The sequence below is a fragment of the Buteo buteo genome, chromosome 11, assembly GCF_964188355.1.
Source record: "Buteo buteo chromosome 11, bButBut1.hap1.1, whole genome shotgun sequence".
Lineage (NCBI taxonomy): Eukaryota > Metazoa > Chordata > Aves > Accipitriformes > Accipitridae > Buteo > Buteo buteo.
The window spans coordinates 44,042,794-44,060,117 of NC_134181.1; the positions used below are offsets into that span (position 1 = coordinate 44,042,794).

The 17,324-nt window shown below is 61.7% G+C and overlaps 1 protein-coding gene across 1 annotated transcript; it reads left to right on the top strand.

Annotated features, from left to right (window-relative positions):
* Positions 1 to 351: 351 nt before the first annotated feature.
* On the top strand, positions 352 to 12,140 carry PRODH (proline dehydrogenase 1). The gene is made up of 14 exons (XM_075041940.1): positions 352 to 696; positions 957 to 1,165; positions 6,463 to 6,497; positions 6,832 to 6,981; positions 7,125 to 7,189; positions 7,532 to 7,648; positions 7,802 to 7,881; positions 8,157 to 8,238; positions 8,567 to 8,659; positions 8,766 to 8,912; positions 9,072 to 9,247; positions 9,340 to 9,438; positions 9,840 to 9,928; positions 11,116 to 12,140. The coding sequence occupies exons 1-14, from the start codon at positions 373 to 375 to the stop codon at positions 11,301 to 11,303; spliced, it is 1,854 nt and encodes a 617-aa protein (XP_074898041.1). The 5' UTR covers positions 352 to 372; the 3' UTR covers positions 11,304 to 12,140.
* The last annotated feature ends 5,184 nt before the right edge of the window (positions 12,141 to 17,324 follow it).

The following is a 17,324-nucleotide window of genomic DNA, read 5'->3' on the forward strand; positions in this document are numbered from 1 at the left end:
GCTCCCTCGGGACCTCCGTAGCTCTCCCTGGGGCTCCACCAAAGGCACGGGGTTCTCTTTGCCCCCCGCCCTCCCCGGCGCTGCTCCAAGGGGATGGGGCTCCCCGCAGGCCACCCCTGCCCACTCTACGCTCTCCCTGGGGGTCCTCGGAAGGGATGCGCCCCCGGGGTGCGGATGGGAACGGGGAAGGCAGAGGGCTGCGGGGAGGGGGGTGTCGGGCAGGGTGGTCCCGGTCCCGGTCCCGGTCGCGGGGCGGAGCGGCGGCCCCGCAGCCCCAGCGGGCGCGGCCGTGTCGGCGGGGAGCCCCGCGGGGCGGTACCGGACGGGCGGTATTTAAGGCGGCGGCGCGGGGCGGGCGGCCTCGCCGTGCCCATGGCTCCACCGAGCGCGGCCCGGGCGCTCTGCTCCGCCGCCCGCCTGGGCGTCCCCCGTCGCCCACGCTCCGCGACCGCCGCCGCCGCCTCCCGCCGCGGGGCCGCTCCGCTACCGGCGGCGGACAGCGAGGGGGGCCGGCCGGTGGTGCCGCCGCCGCCGCCTCCTCCTCCTCCGCGGGGTGCGGAACGGGAACCGCCGCCCGCCGTGGATTTCGGGGACCCACGGGAAGCGTTCCGCAGCAAGAGCAGCGCCGAGCTGCTGCGCGGGCTGGTGGTGCTGGGGCTGTGCGCTGTCGGGCCGCTGGTGGAGCACAACCGGGAGGTGCGTGGCCGGTCCCGGGCGGGGGGGGGGGGAAGTCCCGCTCCGGGGTGGCGGGGGACCTGGGGGGGGTTGCCAGTCCCCAGCCGGGCGGGGGGGCTGCCCGCTCCAGGGGTTGCAGGTCCTGGACCGGGGTCGGGGGGGGAGGTCCCCGGCGGGTGAGGGGCTGCCGGTTCTGGACTGGGGGTTGGGGCGGGGGGCTGCCCGCTCCGGTGGGGTGCCGGTGGCGGCCGGCGGAGCGCTGAGTTGCCGTTCTCCCGCAGCTGCTGCAGGTATGCCAGCGGGTGCTGGGGCAGGCGCTGTTCGAGCGGCTGATGAAGATGACCTTCTACGGGCAGTTCGTGGCCGGGGAGGACCAGGAGGCCATCAAGCCGCTCATCCGGCGGAACCAGGCCTTCGGCGTGGGCGCCGTGCTGGATTACAGCGTGGAGGAGGACCTGAGCGCCGAGGAGGCCGAACGCAAGGAGCTGGAGTGAGTGCGGGGACCGGCGGGGCCGGGGCGGCGGCGGGGGGGGGGACGCGGCGGCGGCGGGAGGGCGCGGGCAGGGGGTGGCCGGGCGCGGGACTTGGCCGCTCTGCTATTGGCCGCGCCCGCCCGTCCCCCCGCTCCCATTGGCTGCGGAGCCGGCGTTGCTGCGCGTCACAGCCCCGCCTCCCGCTGCGGGTCCCCGTTCCCCCCCTCCATCCCTCTGCACGTACCGGGGTGCTGCCCCCCCCATTCCTCCCCGCCGAGGTCCTGCCCCCCTCCACCCCCTGCACACACCGGGGTGCTGCCGCCTGCCGCCCCCCCAAGTCTCCCTTGTCCCCTACACCGCGATGCTGCCCCCCCCGATCCTTGCCCCCTCTATCCCCCACCATACGCACACTGGGGTGCTGCCCCCCACCATTTCCACCCCCCTCAAGCCGGGCTGGTGTCTGTCCTGTCATCCCCCTTCTCGCACCGCCCCCCGCCCCCCATGCCGGGCAGCCTTCCCTGCCTCCGGCCCGTGGCCAAGGGCAGGCACCGGCCCAAAGCCACCGGTAACTTTCCACTATTTGGGCTCCAGTTTCGGGTGGCTCCACTCACCCAATCAATGGGACGCTGGCTGGCACCCCACGGTTACCGGGGTGGGTGGTGTCCCCCCCACCCACCCAGGACAAGGGTGGCCCTGCCAAAGGGTGCAGGCTGAGGATGCAGCGCTCCCCCAGGCAAGGCTGCAACAGCCCCGTGTCCCTGTTCGCAGCCGGGGACACCGTCCAGCTGCCACACACTTGTAAAACAGTGTTGGAAATCCAGCGGAAACGGCTTTTTGGGGTGATTTGCAAGTGGGGTTTCAGGTCAGTGTGGCGATGCAAGTGCTGCTCCTGGACTCCTCCCAGCTGCCACAGGGAGCCTTATCTCTGCTCCCCACCGAGGCGCTGCTTATCAGGGACCCCGGCTTGCCCCTCAGCCATTGCTGCTAGAAATCCCCATCAGCATGAAGGTCCTGCCTGTCCACAGACAGCTGGGGTGGGAGCTGCATGGGGGGGATCTGCCCTTGCAGATTGAGCTGCAAACTTTGTTTTTTATATAAAAGCTTCAAAATACCCTGTTGCAGCCCGTGGCGGGGGTGGCTCTTTTGAAGGCACAGAGCAGCAGTGTTTTCAGGAGCTGCTGGTTTCTTCCCCGGGCACAGAGCCATGGTCCAGGCACGCTGCTCAGCATCCCTGTGGGGCTGAGCTGGCAGTGCCGGTGGTGCCGGGCTGGCATCGCTGCCCTCCTTGGTCTGGCTGTGCCTGTGCCAGGTGCTTTCCTGTGGTTGACCACCGAGAGGGCTTTTGCAGGCAGGCTCTGCCTGCACCTGTATCCTGCCTGCTCATGGCGGGGGCGAATGCTGGTTTGTGAGCTGTCCGGGCTGTGCTGGTGTGTCGTTGTCTGTCACACACACAGACACACACCCCCCCCCCCCCACCAAGCAGATTTGGGAGTTGTATGTGTGGGACCCCTTGCTAGATGAGCTCTGCCTGTGCTGTGTGGGTCATTCCCACTCAAGAAAGCTCAGCAAAGCCACACGCTGGACCCTGTTCCTCGATGCCACCCTGCCTGAGCCCCAGAGGGATTTGCTCCAACATACGGGGGGGGTGTGTGTGTGTGTAAATCCCATCTTGGAGGTCACCCAGGGATGTCACAGAGCAGGTACAAAGCCCAGGGGAGGTGTGTGTGGCATTAGAAGAGCGGTGCTGGACCCTGGCCCAGGCCAAGTATCGCTCTGGGTCCTCCTTGGCTCTGTTCAGGGGCAAATCCCCAAATTACCAGTGCTTCTGCCAGGAATGGTGCTGAGCTGGGCTGCGTGTAGTCAAGAGGGGGTGAGTGGTCCAGGGCTCGTGGCTGCTGGACTCTGGAGCTGTGTCCTTCCCTCCTGTGAGCACTTGGGGGCTTTACCCTGCTGCCAGCTGGGAAGCAGAGGTACAAACCAGACGCAGCCAGTGGTTTTTTTGGCGTCCTAGTGCCATCTGCTGTTGTTTTCCCCAGTCCTGCAGGCAGAGTCTTGCTGGGCTTACCAGTGCAGCCTGCTCTTCTGGAGCAAGCTGGAGATCACAGCAGGGAAATGCCCTTTCTTCCCAAGCAATGGGCCCTGGTCGCTCCTTGTCACGGGCTTTCTGGCAGGGAACAGCAATGCAATGCAGGCAGGCACCAGCTTATCCTGCCTGCTGCAGGCTCATACCTGCCCTGCCCTGCCTGGGCTGGCATCCAGAGCTCTGCCAGCTTGTCCCAGGAGTCCTTGGCCACGTGCTGAAGGCTGCTGCCAGGTCATGGTGACACAGCTTGGAGAAAGGTGTCCTGCGGGCAGCAGAGCCTGGGTGCTGCTCTGCTCCCGGGGCAGCCCGTGGGCTGTGGCCTTTGGGATGGGTACAGCCCTGGGGGGGGTGTGGAGAGGCAGCACTGCGGCTGGGCAGGGGCTTCTGTTCCCCAAGGGGTGAAACAAGGAGCCTCCCCCGCCCGTAGTGGAGGTGGTTGTGGTCCCTTTGCAGCCTTGGAACCAATGCTGGCCCATGGGCATCCCAAGCCAGGAGATGGGTTGGGGTTGTGCTGACATGGGGAAGGACAATCCTGCTCCCCAGTGCTGGCAGAAACCCTGAATGGCTCTGCCATGCAGCACATGGACTTTACTTCCTCTAGAGTTTTCTTCTGTGGACACCTAATACCTGCCCAAGCATGGGACTACAACCCAGCCTGGCCACTCTGCCTCCCAGAGCCACCGTCTCCCCTTCTCCTCCTGCTCCCAGTGCTGCTGCCACCTGTGCCCAGTGCTCTGCCTGCAGGTGCCACAGGTCCCTGAGATCACAGGGTGGTTTCTGTTTAGCTGGAAGCTGGCAAGGAGGTCCTGCGGTGGTCCTGGGCTGGTGTGTGCTGGTAACTCCTGCATGGGGCAGGGGTGAAGGACTCTTCTGCCAAGAGCTTTGCTTTATTCCTACCTGCAGGGTTTTAAGCATCACCCATAGCTCCGGGCTGGGCTTCATGTGACCATGAGTTTTTCCTTGCATGTGGTCATTCAGGGAGAACTTCTTCCTGGTGTTCCCTCATCCCCTTTGCCAGACCCATTTGCTGGCGAGCAAAGCAAATATGCTGCGCTCATGGCACCTTCCTGGTAAGCTCCAGGGCGAAATGGATTATTGCCTACTTATTTCTGACAGGGGGACCTTTGTGCTTCTCCTGAGACAGTTTATTTGAGACTGATAAAAAAAACTTCCTGAAAGCCCTAGTCTGCTTTGTCAGCTGGATTACAATCCAGCAGACCGCTTCAGGTCTTCATAACCCGCTTTGCAGCGCTTGGAGGGTCTGCCTTGTGCATGCTTTGGGCAAGTGTGAGCTCCCAGGTTCTGAGCGTGCCTTGGAGGTGGCTCCTTTCTGGTTACAGCCTGCCAGAAGCGTTTGGGCAGTGCCTAGAGATGTGTCCTGCTGTGGGAGACTTGTTCTCAGTTTGCAGAAGGGATGGCAGTGTCTAAGCTGGGTTAAGTGGCACTTGGTTGGTGTAGGAATGGCTTTGCTGGCCAAGACTAATATTGCAAAGAAAGCAGATGATATCCAGGAGGAGCTATTTCTTCAGCTGGAAGCAGCTTCCTTTATTTTGCTTGATGCAGAACAATAAAGTGAGCACCATGGCACTGCTTTGAATGCCCCCCTCGGGGTCTAAGGGCTCAGTGCAGTCATGCAGCAGGAATGCTGCTGGAAAGGGTGTGTTTGTCTTCAGGAACGCAAAACACTTCAAATTCAAGGGTGCTGTTTGCTAATTGAGTTGTGTTTGTTCACCCTGAGTAGGTCAGAGAAGGCTTTGCTCCCTGCTGCTTGTCCCCAGCATCTCAGATGTGGGATGCAAGGTGTGCTTTGGGATTCAGAGCTGTCCTGCTGTGCTGCAGCTGGGACCTGCCCACAGGACCCATCTCTCTCAACATGTCCTCAGAGTCGCAGCAGTGTGTCCAGCTGAAGTCTTCTCCTGCGCCACACTGCCTGCTCCGAGGGGAGCTTCCATCCACTGCGGACTTTGCTGCCATATCCCATCGCTGGGTGTATGATGTCTCCTCTTTCCTTTCTTCCACCCTCTGTATTCAGGGGCAGAAAGCTTCTTGACCTGTCCTCAGGGTAGCAAAATCACAGAGCGGAGCCTGCTAGACATGGTGCCTGCTGCTCCCCATGAGCTTTGGCTGCTCCTGTCCCCGTTCACGCCAGGCGTTGCTGCACTTTGGGCAATGTGGGGCTGTTTCTGGCTCCAGGGAGCAGGAGGAAAGGGCTTGTCTCCGCTTGTTTATGCTTCCAGCAGCCCCTAATCCCTGTCACAGGGTTTCCATGTGGGAGAACATGTTCTGGGACTGTGCCACGTGCCTCTCCGCTCTCTTGTGTGAGTCCGCTGGCTCCGGACGGGTGACTTCGCTGCTTGCCTTGCAGTGCGCTTCCCCACTGTTGGGCCCAGCCAGTTTTGGGATGGTGACTCCAAGGCAGAGACCTCCTGGAGGACATGGCTCTGCTGTCACTCAGGGCTGCTCTGCAGGGGCTGGCAGTGTTCCTGGGTGAGACACTGGGTCCTGCAGGCTGGATTTAGGGTGTCAGCAAGAAGGCTTAGCTGTTCAAGCTCAAGGAGGATCTCATGACTTGGCCGGAATCCCCCAGGCTGTCAGAGCCCTGTTATCCCTGTGGCAAAGAGCTTGGGCTTGAAATTACATCCAAGGTCAGCTGGAGTTGAAGCCGAGACCTTGTTTGTTTGTGAGTTGTTGGCTAATGCCAAGGCACAGAGGAGCGCGGGGCAGCTGAGCTGCAGCAGGACATCCTATGGCTTGATGCACCCTGGGTCTGCAGGAGCTCTTGCTTCATGGTCTGGCTGCTGGTGCCTGCAAGGTGGGGAGGTGTTGGGTTGAGGCTTGGTGCCACCGCAGTGAGGACCATGGGCTGGCATGGCTGGAGATGGAACGCCCAGCCCCACCAGGGCTGACCTTGTCCTTGCTGTGGGGTGGGCTGTTTGAGAGCAGCTCTGGACCCTGGGACAGCATCCTCCCCTGTGCTGCCTCAGGGCCTCCAGGTAACACTTCCCTGGATGTTGAAACCCCGTTGCCTTCCATGAGGGGGTTTGGGGCATCTGACCTGCCAGTGGAGCTCATGCTGAGCAGCGTTTGATCCATGGGCGATGGGATGGTGAGGGAAGAGCAGGGTCCAGCGCCAGGCTGGCAGCAGGGAAGCCTCAGAGCTGCCCTGGCCATCAGCGGGGGGTTGCAGGGGGTTGCTGACCTGGCCCTTATCTTCCCTGTTTCTCTTCTTAGCTCCTGCACCTCTGCAGCCGAGAAGGAGACGGGAGGTGAGTGACCTAGCCTCTCCTGCTGACAGGAGATAGCCTAAAGATCCAGCTGATCTGGGCACTGCAGGCCTGCTGTGGGGGAAGGACCCAGCTCCCACAGCCTCAAATCATGAGCTGGATGAGGAACATCTTTGTTCTTGGGCAACCCTGCTCCTCAGCAAAGGTTCAGCCTCTGCTCGGGCAACAGAGCAGGCAGGGTGCCTTGCAGCCCTTGGAGGCTCTTCTGAGGTCCAAGCCAGAGCCCCTTTCCTTATGTCCACGGCAGAAGCTCCTGGGGAATCTTGTAGGAGCTCAGCAGGGCTGCATGGCCCATCTCCGTCCTCTTCCACCCCAGGAGCAGAACAAAGGGAGAAGCAATACCGAGCCCATCGGGGATTTGGGGACCGCCGTGGTGGGGTCATCAGCGCCCGCACGTATTTCTATGCTGACGAGGCCAAGTGCGACCAGCACATGGAGACTTTCCTCCGCTGCATCGATGCCTCAGGTAAGTGCTCCACGTGTCCTGAGCAGCCCCAATGTGCTTGGGGACCGCAGGGACCCTGCAGCCCACCACCATATCTCGGGTACCTCCCTTCTGCCCGAGCACCCTGCCTGTCAGGCTAGCTCTCTCTTTGTGGCTCCATCCAGGCAGCAGCTCGGAGAACGGCTTCTCGGCCATCAAGCTGACAGCACTGGGCAGACCTCAGTTCCTGGTGAGTGCAAGGGCTGTGACCAGGGTGAGGGGGGTCAGAGCCGCAGGTAATGCATCTGCGGGGGCAGGTGCTTTGAGATGCCACTGCAGCAAGCCTGGCACCCCTACTGATGGCAGAGAGGAGTGGGCACCAACAGGCTGTCCCCTGTGTGCCCAAGACCACCCTGGAGACCCTGCCTCAACTTCTGGGGATGCACGAAGAGCTCAAAAGTTTAAAGGTCCCAACATGAGGCGGGGGGGGGTCTGTACTGCTAGGCTTGGCCCCGACCTCAGGCTGGGTATGATCTTGCAAAGCCCTGGCAGGACAGGAGGCTCCGTCTCACCTCGAGCTCTGTCCCCACAGCTGCAGTTCTCGGAGGTGCTGGTGAAGTGGCGGAGGTTCTTCCACCAAATGGCCGCGGAGCAGGGCCAGGCTGGGCGGGCAGCGCTGGAGATGAAGCTGGAGGCGGAGAAGCTGCAGGTGAGGCGGGCGATGTCCGAGGGAGGAGGTTGTGCTGCTGGGGGTAGCTGGTGGCTGTAGAGGTCCTGGAGCAGCCCTGACCCATGACGCCTCTGAGCCTGGAGCCGTAAGACCCCTGTAGCCCCTTGGCACTGATGCTCCTTTCGGTGGCAGGAGGCCCTGGCCAACCTCGGGATCGCGACCAAGGCGGAGAGCCAGCACTGGTTCACGGGCGAGAACCTGGGCATGAGTGGGTAAGCTGCCTGTGACCTGGGGGGTGCTGCAGGATGGGGGTGCGCGGGGACCTTGTCCCTCTTCCTGGGGCAGTGGGGCAGCAGCAAGGGGAGGTCTCCAAAGGCCAGTGCTGGTTCAGCACAGCGACCAAGCATAGAGAAGGTTTGGGTGGAGGTGACAAGACAGGTCAGGGTGGCTCATGCCATGCACCCTGCTTGGTGGTGGGGGCTGGGAGCTGGTAGAGACCCTCCCGCCCCTGCAAACCACCAGTACAAACCTGGCACTCTGCTCCCAGCACTGTGGACCTGCTGGACTGGAACAGCCTGATTGATAGCCGCACCAAACTCTCCAAGCTGCTGCTCGTCCCCAACATGCAGGTGGGTACCCATCTATGCCACCCCCCGAGCAGCCCCACCAGGAGGGCCCTGGGACTTTGGGGGAGCAACGCATGGGTCTGCTGTCCCCAGCCCTGCCCGGTAGCTTGCTGGTGGCTGCGGTGCCGGCTGGCATCTGTGCTGCCAGAGCCTGGCCATGCTGTGATCCACTGCGTGCAGCCACCAAGCTGGCAGGGTGGGCACCCTGTGCATGCTGTGCTGGCCGGTGGGGGAGCTGGGGTGGGCAGCAGCCTTGGGGATGGGCTCCCTTCCAGAGGGTGTTTCTGTCTCCCACGGGCAGGCAGGGTACCACAAGCTGTTCTTGTTTCAGACTGGGCAGCTCGAGCCACTGCTCTCGCGCTTCACCGAGGAGGAGGATCTGCAGATGAAGCGGATGCTGCAGCGGATGGATGTCCTTGCCAAGGTAAGGGGATGCTGGGGCTGGGGGAGCTGGGCATGGGCACTGCCACAGAGGGGGAGAATGTAGCAGGTGGCCCCATGAACCCAACCTGCGTGTTATTCACCCCCAGAGAGCCACGGAGAAGGGCGTAAGGCTGATGGTGGATGCCGAGCAGAGCTACTTCCAGCCAGCCATCAGCCGCCTCACCCTGGAGATGCAGCGCCGCTTCAACAGGGATCGGGCGATCATCTTCAACACCTACCAGTGCTACCTGAAGGTGAGGTTGGACAAGAGGCTAGGCAGGAAGGACCTGCTGGAGCAGCTGGATGGAGACCTCGGCTCCAATGGCACAACTCTGGGGTTGGCTACCTGAAGGCACAGGGCAGAGGTGGCACTGGTGCGATGACCTTGTGCCATCTCTTCCATCTGGTCCCAGGAGGCTTACGACAACGTGACAGTGGATGTGGAGCTGTCACGCCGGGAGGGCTGGCACTTCGGCACCAAGCTGGTCCGTGGCGCCTACATGGAGCAGGAGCGGGAAAGGGCAGCCCAAATTGGCTATGAGGATCCCATCAACCCCACCTACGAGAAGACCAATGAGATGTACCACAGGTAGAGGACAGCCCCAGCTACGCTCCTCCCTCCCGCCCCACTGGGTCGTGGGCTTGAGTGGCCTCACCATGCAGCCTCGTACTGTCTTACAGGTGCCTGGACTATATCCTGGAGGAGATCAAGCACAACCGGAAAGCCAATGTGATGGTGGCATCTCACAATGAGGACACAGTGAAGTTCACCCTACACAGGTGGGTGCTGGGGAGGCAGCATGGAGTGGCAGGGACTGGGGGCTTGAGGGATGGGGGGGGCCGAGCAGAGCTGCGGTGAGATGTGCTATGGTTTGTCGGGTCTCCTCTCTGCTCACCTGGTGGGATCCTAGCTCCCATCTGGTGCTCAGGGTTTCAGCTGGGGCTCGGAGCTGGGACACAGCATGGGAGCCCACAGCAGCTGCAGAGCTGGCCCCATTCCCCAACCCAGGATCTGTTTTAAAAACAAATCCCTCAAGTCCTCGCATCCCAGCATCCATCTGGGATGTGGTCAGTGCCATGCTTTTGTACTTGGAGATGATCCCTGCTCCTCTGGTGGGACATGCTGCCCCTGTGTACTCCACTGTCTCCGCTCTTCCCTAATGCCATCGCTTGGCTTGCAGAATGATAGAGCTTGGGATCCATCCCTCGGAGAAGAAGGTGTACTTTGGGCAGCTGCTGGGCATGTGTGACCAGATCACCTTCCCCCTGGGTGAGTGCTGGGAGCAGGGGGGACTTGGCAGACGTGCTCCTGCCCCACCTTGACCCCCAGGGTCTCCCTGAGCAGCTGTGGTGGGGTCTGAAGGATGGATGGAGCCAGGCTACGGGTCTCTCAGAGAGCAGGGCTGGCTGAGGAGAGTGCCTTGTTGCCTCTTCCCCAGCTGTGTGGAGTGCTGTGACCCCTGCATGGGGTTTGGGGAGGATGTGGATGAGGATGTAGATGGAGAGTCACATCTGTCTCCTGGACACCCCATGAGACCGGGACAGCTGGGCAGGGAGATTCCTGCTTTGGACTACGAGCTGAGATCGGGGTGCTCCTAGGTGGGGCAGAGACTGATGCTGGCAGCCAGCAAACCCCTCTTGTACCTCCTTGGTCTGGGAGCATCACTCTGCTCCACTGGAGGTGCACACCAAGTCCCGGGCTCTCCACTACCGGGGTGGCAACAGCCTCTTGCGTGACCTTGTCCTCTCCTCTGCTGCTGGCCCAGGCAATGGAGGAGAGGTCTCTAGGGCCCGGACAGAGGGGCACGCAAAGGTCCAGGGAGCCCAGCTCAGGTCAGGGACTGATCTCCCTGCCCGCATCAGTGTCCGGAGCAGAGACCCGAGGCCAGGAGAGCAGCCAGAGGCGGACTGGGCAGTTGTCCAGCGCGGATGCTGCTCTGTCCTGGAGTTCCCCTCGCGAGCGGGGTTTGGCTGCCTGTCTGCAACCTCCTCTGGTCATGCTGGAAAAATGTGTTAACTTGATGTTTCTGGTTGAATGCTTCTTGAATTGGCCCAGCCCTGGCTGCCGACATTCCCAGGGCTCCTGGTGACCTCGGCCCGCTCCCCCCGGCGCGTTCCCAAGCTCCCTGTGCTGAGCTGGGGCGGGAAGTGCCGCCACTCCTGCCCGGGCAGGCTCGGCCTCGTCTGGCCGGGGCTGCTCCCAGGCTTCCCCTCCCTGGTGCTCAACCGCAGCCTCTGGCTGCTGCAACCCTCCTGCCCGCTATCCCTTGCTCCATCGGCACAGCCCGACGGGCGCGGGAGAGCTTGGGAGGTGAAGGAGGCTTTTTTCCCTTTTTTCCTTCTTTTTCTTTTTTCCCTCTTTTTTTACCCCCCCCCCTTTTTTCCTTTTTTTTTCTCCCTTTTTTTTTTTTTTTTTTGCTTTCTTGGTACTTTCCTGACCAGCCTCTCTCCCTCCAGGTCAGGCTGGCTTCCCTGTCTACAAGTACGTGCCCTACGGCCCGGTGAACGAGGTGCTGCCCTACCTGTCCCGCAGGGCCCAGGAGAACAGGGGCTTCATGCAGAGGGCGAACCGGGAGCGGGACCTTCTCTGGAGGGAGGTCAAGAGGCGGCTCCTCACAGGGACCCTCTTCAGCCCCAGCCACTAACCCCAACCCTGGCATCCAGCCCAGGGGCTCCTGTGCCTTCATCTGTAACCACTATTGCCATCCCCCATCCTAGTTCTGCTGCAGTTTCCCCCCCTCCTCAGCACCCTTTGCCCTGGGAGGGGACACGTCCTTGTTGCTGTCGGAACCACATAGACCTTCTGGAGGTCACTACTGTAGGGTTGCCCCAGCTGGCACTGCCCCGAGGGATGTCCCTCTGCCGTCCCAGCGGCTCTTGGGCTGTGTTTGCCCCAGGCTGTCTCAGGGGAGATGCTGGGGCTCCCCTGCCTCGGTGGTCCTGGGGTTTTCCCCTCACAGGATTGCACAGGGAGATTTGGCTGCCCGCTTCGTGCCAGGGTGGGCTGGGTGGCTCGGGGACAAGCTCCAGCCTCTGCCAGGGCTTGGTCTCTTCCAGCTCCACGGAGGCAGATGCCAAAGCAGAGGCCACAGTGACCTGTGAAGAGTCACTGGGCAGGGGCAGGATGAATCCCTGCTGCCTGTCCCAGGGCAGCCACTACCTGGTTCCTTACCAGCTTTGCACAGACCAGAGCTGGGCAGGACCAGGCTCTCCCCCCATCCCACCAGGCTAAGCCGAGCCAAAGCTGCCTGGGGTCGTCCATCCTCAGGCACATGTCCAGTGGGGCAGGAGGGGTGAGGGGAGCTGGCCAAGCCTCATCCCTGCACTGTTCCTGCCCTGCCCGCAGTCCCTGGCTCCGATGATGGACCAGATTGGTGCTGCGGGCAGGGGCTGTGGGAGCACCAGGGGCCGGACCACAGCTCAGCTCTGCTGTACACTGGATTTGCAGAGAATGGTGGTGATTAAATCATAACTGTTCTTGGTCCTGTCTCTCTTGGAGTTACTGGGCAGCCATCTGGCCATGGGCTGTGCTTTGCTGTCCTGGACTCAAAGCGGGGGTTAGTGCCTGCTCTCAGCCCCCTCCAGCTGCATGCTTTGGCCTGAGCAGGGGCCAGGGCTTGGGGAAAGGAGCCAGAGATGGGCTGTACTGAGTGAGGCCAAACTTCCCCAGGCCTGGGAATGAAGAAGCTGTGGAGCTGTTTGTGATGAGCTTCGGGGGAGCTGGAAGCCCTGGAGCATCCTACTACCTGCAGAGGGGGGATGGCAGCTGCGGGAGAGCTTCTCCCCACCCTGAGACCTGCTTTTGGGGGACATGCACGCTGCAGGCTTTCACTGCTTCAAATTAGGGGCAGTTTTTCCTGGGCTTGTTTTGGGTTCTGCAGGACCACAAGCATCTCTGGCCTTCCCTGTGCGGCAGCCAAGGCAGTGTCTCCTTTTTTCCTGGGTCAGTCCCTCCACATCTGGTGAGCCATCCCTAAGCCAAAGGGGTGAAGCTTAGGCTTTCTAGACGTGTTCACCTACTGCCTTTTCTCTAGCTGAAACTCCCATGCCTTAAAAAAAACACCTGGAGGAGCAGAGAGCATGACTGGAGCACGGGGCCAGGGCTGCCGGTATTTAAAAGCTGTGCTGGTGCAGGCAGCAGCCAGGCTCCTGGTATTTCAAGGAGGAGAGGAGATGCACTCCCAGCACCAGGCTGCTTCTCCAGCCCGTGCAGAATGCTGCAGCGGTGGCACAGGGCACACTGCTGCCCTGTGACCTGGGCTCTGCTGGAGCGGCTGGACCCAGAGCTGGCTGGATGCATGAGCAGTTCCTGCCTGCTGCAGGCTTCTGCAAAGACCCTCGGGCACCTGCATAGCTACTGCAGAAGCTTGCATGCCAGCAGCTTCATGCACCTGTACACAGCCCCTCTTGAGCCCCCTTTTTTGGAGTTAACCCCTCCCCAGCCTTCTTTCCAGGATAGAAAGGACAGCTCCACAGTATCTCTCCACAGTATGTCTCTGCAGTGCGTGTGCTGCTGTTTGCAGGGGCTGTGTATGGGGTCAGGGTGCTGGGTGCTGCCTCCTGTCTACCCAAGGCACCGGGTGCCCTTGCAACCCTGCAAATCCCCATGTCGCCAGCAACCTTTACCTGTGCTTAGCCAGAAAATGGCAACCGCTCCTTTTATTTCTGGGTGCCTTGAGCCAACCAAACCTTCGTTTTAGCTCTTGCTGCTGGAAGCTGCTTTCTACTTGTCCCAAAGGAAGAGGAGGTATGAAACGGTGGCGGGTATGCTGGTAGCCCGTACTGCAACGCGCTTGCTTGCAAGGATGCTGGCTACAGCAGCAGGGGGAGTTGGAAGGGGAAATAGCCTGTATCCTTGCAGCAACCATCTCGGCAGCCTTGTGCTCAAATGCCGTAGGCAGCCCAAGCGTGCACGTGAGCAAGGGCTTCTTCCAAGGAGCAGAGCCTGGCTGCGTCCCGGTAGGATGGTGACGAGCGCCTTGTATCGTATGACTCCAACCCCCACCGCCGCACCGTGCAGTCCTGCCCACTGAAACAGCTGCAGGGATTTTTGAACCATCAACAAAACAGCATATTTTTCCTTAGTTTTGTGTTCGGACATACTATAGTGCTGGGGTTTCTTTTTTCTCTGATATTTTCCAAAACACAGTTCAACAGGAGGCAAGCACCTGGTGGGGCATTTCCAGCCTGAAGTCTGAAAAAGGAACTGCAAACAGTGGTGTAACGGAAAGCATCAAGCCATGCTCGCAGGGCGCTGGCACGGCCTGCTCTGCACAAAGGCACAGGCAACAGCCTCGCTGAGACCAGAGGGAAAGGCAGGATGGGTGGCCGATACCTGTGGGCTGTGCGATCCCCCAGCCCTAGGGGGCAATCCCCCAGCCCTGGCAGCACCAGCCAGCCCAGACCATGACATCCCCCCACCCCGAGCACCATAAATCCTCCCTCCACCTCCTCCCTGCAGCACCCTCAGCAGCTTCTTCAGTCTCTGGTTACCAGCCAGCAGCATCTTCCAAGGGACCAGCTTATCTCCCAGGCTATAGCCCAACCCCTGCCCTGGCGTGGGTTAGACCCGGTAAAAATGGAGCAGCAGGGGATACACTGCCTGCAGGAAGAGAAGAGAAAGCTGTTCACGGAAGCCAAGAAAACAGCCAAAAGCAAATGCATCTTGCACAAAACAACAGCATGGGACAAGTGTAGCAGTGTGAGCCTGCCCTGGCTCATCGGGAGTGGGGCAGAGGAGCACCAGGTGTGCTTGGCACAGCAGGGAGATGACGGACTGAGCACGATCGGAAGGGAATCCCAGTTATGGAAACAGCCAGAGCGAGGCCACGGCTCCAGGTGGGCATGGCTGCCAGGGGAGGCATGGGGATATGACCACCAAGCCTGGCTTCCTGCCTAACTTTGGAGTTAACACCCTCCCCAGCCCGCTTTCCCAGACAGAAAAGGATGCTGAGCTCAACCCGGGGCTGAGAGTCATCGCAAGGGAGCTCCTCGTGCCTTGGCGCGGCCGGGCCACCACGATTTTCGCGTTCCTGCCCCAGCCACAGGGACACCCTCCAGACAGTTCCTGTGAGCAGGATGGGGCAAAGGTAGAGACAGGGATGTGGAGGCAGGGGAAGCCAGGCAAGGGATGCTGCTTCCCAATGCTGCTGCCGAACACGTGGAAGGGGACTGGGGGACGTGAAAGGTGCCAGGGCTGCAGAGGGAGAAAAGAGGGGGGCTACCCAATGGTCACAAGCCTGTGTGAAAGCTCAGGTCTGAAAAGGAAAGTCGGTGGGTTATAGCAGGTAAACCACCAGACCTCTCCTCTACACCAAGGATGCTGCCAGTGGGATGTCGGCCACAACCTGCTGGTACACCCATGGCACAGGGAATGGGGAAAAGGCAATCTCAGGCATGGTCGCCACCATCTGAGTCCCCACCAGCGGCCTGATGCCAATGTCAGTCAGCGGGAAGGAGGAATGCGCTCGGCTTTGCCTTCCCAGCTTCATGCTACAGAGGGTCCTGGCTGCTCCCTGCTGTGGCATCACACATGCAGAGGCCACGGGGCATCTGAGCTCACTGCACCCTGCCAGACAAGGCGCCAGACCAGGATGTTACAAACCCAGACTGTCGAAATTGCAGGTTGGGGTAGCTTCTGGGGTGGTCTCTGAAAGCCAGTGCAAAGAATGCATGCTTGCAGGGTGCAGTCCTGTAGATTTGAAACCACCTGTATACTTTGCACAAGCTACTGTCTATAGCTGGGCACTGGGAGGTCAGCAAGACTCCTGCAGTCACGTTTATGCGGGTGTAACTGCAAAAGAGAAAAGTTCCCACTGGTAAGACTGCCAGGGACTTCCCCATTGGGAATCTCTTGTCTAAGCAGGAGAGAAATCTTCCCTGCACATTAGTCTCATGTACTGCAAATGCGAAGGATGTTGGCGGTGAGAACCCACCAAACTCATTTAGTCTTTGCTCAGTAAAGGGATCCCAGGGCTGGGAAGGTGCTCAGGATACTGCCCAGGACTCCCTAATCCTCTCCAGAGGGATGCTGCCCAACCTATGCCTACTGTGATGGAGGCTCCACAGCCACAGGAAACCCCCCGAGGTCTGTGGCCCTCAGAGCCAGCTCCACGGGAGATGCACACTGCCCATACACCCTTTCACAGCTCCTTGGATGCAGTCAGCACTCAGTGGGAGATTGATGCAGCTATTTAGCTGCATTTGTGCTACCACACGGGAGATGGTCAGGGTGTCCTCCATCCATGCTTTCACCATACAGCTATCGGATGTCCCTGGAGATCAGACAAGCTTGAGCCATCTCTGGCAGTGACCATTAAGCTGAAAAGCCAGCTGGCACAGGGTGGTGGCCGAGGAAGCCGTGGCCCATTCAGTATTGCTGTACTGTCAGGCTGAGGAGGCTTATTGACCGGGCTGCCGCACTGGGCTAGAGGTGTGGGACCGCTGCAGGTGCCCAGTGTGTTCCCGCAATTCCCAACTGTGTCCTTATGGTGGGTTAACCAGTGGCTGCTCTGAAGCCCTTCTGTCCCTGTTCAGGATCGTGCTCCCTTGGCTCTGCTACTGCAGGCACCACTTGTCTACCACGGGTCCCTGCGTGGCTCCCAGCAGGCTGGTCCAGGGGCTGTTGGAGACTCGGGACTGCCGGACACATAGAGATGCCAGACCACCAGGACAGCTGGAGCACCAGGACAGCTGGACCCCGGGACTGCCACATACCTGGGGCTGCCGGACCCCCCAGAACAGCCAGATCCTGGGGCTGTCGGGTTGCTGGATCCCTGGGTCACCTGGATACTGGACTCCCAGGACAGCCACAACCTGGTCCTGTCACACGCCTGGGGCTGCCAGATCCCCAGGACAGACGGACCCTGGGGCTGTTGGGCACCTGAGGCTGCCGGACCCCTAAGACTGCCCGACCCCAGGGCCGTCGGACCCCTGGAGCTGCTGGATCCCCGGGTCAGCCAGATCCCGGGGCTGTTGCGCATCTGGGGCTGCCAGATCCCAGGGACAGCCGCGACCTGGAGCTGCCGGACTCCCAGGGTCTCCCAGGCACCTGGGGCTGCCAGACCCCTGGGACAGCCGGCCCCCGGGGCTGGCGGGCACCCAGGGCTGGCGGACCCCTGGAGCCGCTGGATCCCCGGGACAGCCGGACTCCCAGGGACTCCCGGGAACCCGGAGCTGCCAAACCCCGCTGACAGCCAAGCCCCGGGGCTGCCGGACCCCGCGGCCACCCCAACCCCGGAGCCACTGGACTCCCAGGACTCCCAGGCACCTGGGAGCTACTGGACCCCCGGGCTGAACTGGAAGCCAGGACTTCGCAGCCATCCCCCCCCCCCCCCCGGGGAAACCCTCCGCCGGTTCCGCGGGGCTGCCTACCCGCTAGAGAGACCCCCGGGAGCATCGGGGCGGTGACTACCCCGCGGCTGGGGAGGCGGCAGCCGGCGGCCCCCGGAGCCTGGCCCGCCGTCAGGGGAACCAATGCGGAATTTCCTGGCTGGCGGCGGGGCCCCTCCCGCCGCTGCCGAGAGGGGCGCGGGGGAGGCGGCGGCGAAGCGCTCGCACTGCGGCTTCCGCCCGCCGAGCGGCAGCCGGGGCAGGGCGGGTACCGGGCACGGCGGAGCCGGGGGAGGACGGGGAAGGGGTCGGGGTCGGGGAGGGGGGGGAAGAGG

Excerpts from the sequence above, each read along its gene's own strand:
- PRODH (XM_075041940.1), top strand. The coding sequence starts at position 373 with ATGGCTCCACCGAGCGCGGCCCGGGCGCTCTGCTCCGCCGCCCGCCTG. Across the intron at positions 6,498-6,831 it reads AGCCGAGAAGGAGACGGGAG|GAGCAGAACAAAGGGAGAAG; the intron begins GTGAGTGACCTA and ends CTTCCACCCCAG. Across the intron at positions 6,982-7,124 it reads CCGCTGCATCGATGCCTCAG|GCAGCAGCTCGGAGAACGGC; the intron begins GTAAGTGCTCCA and ends GGCTCCATCCAG.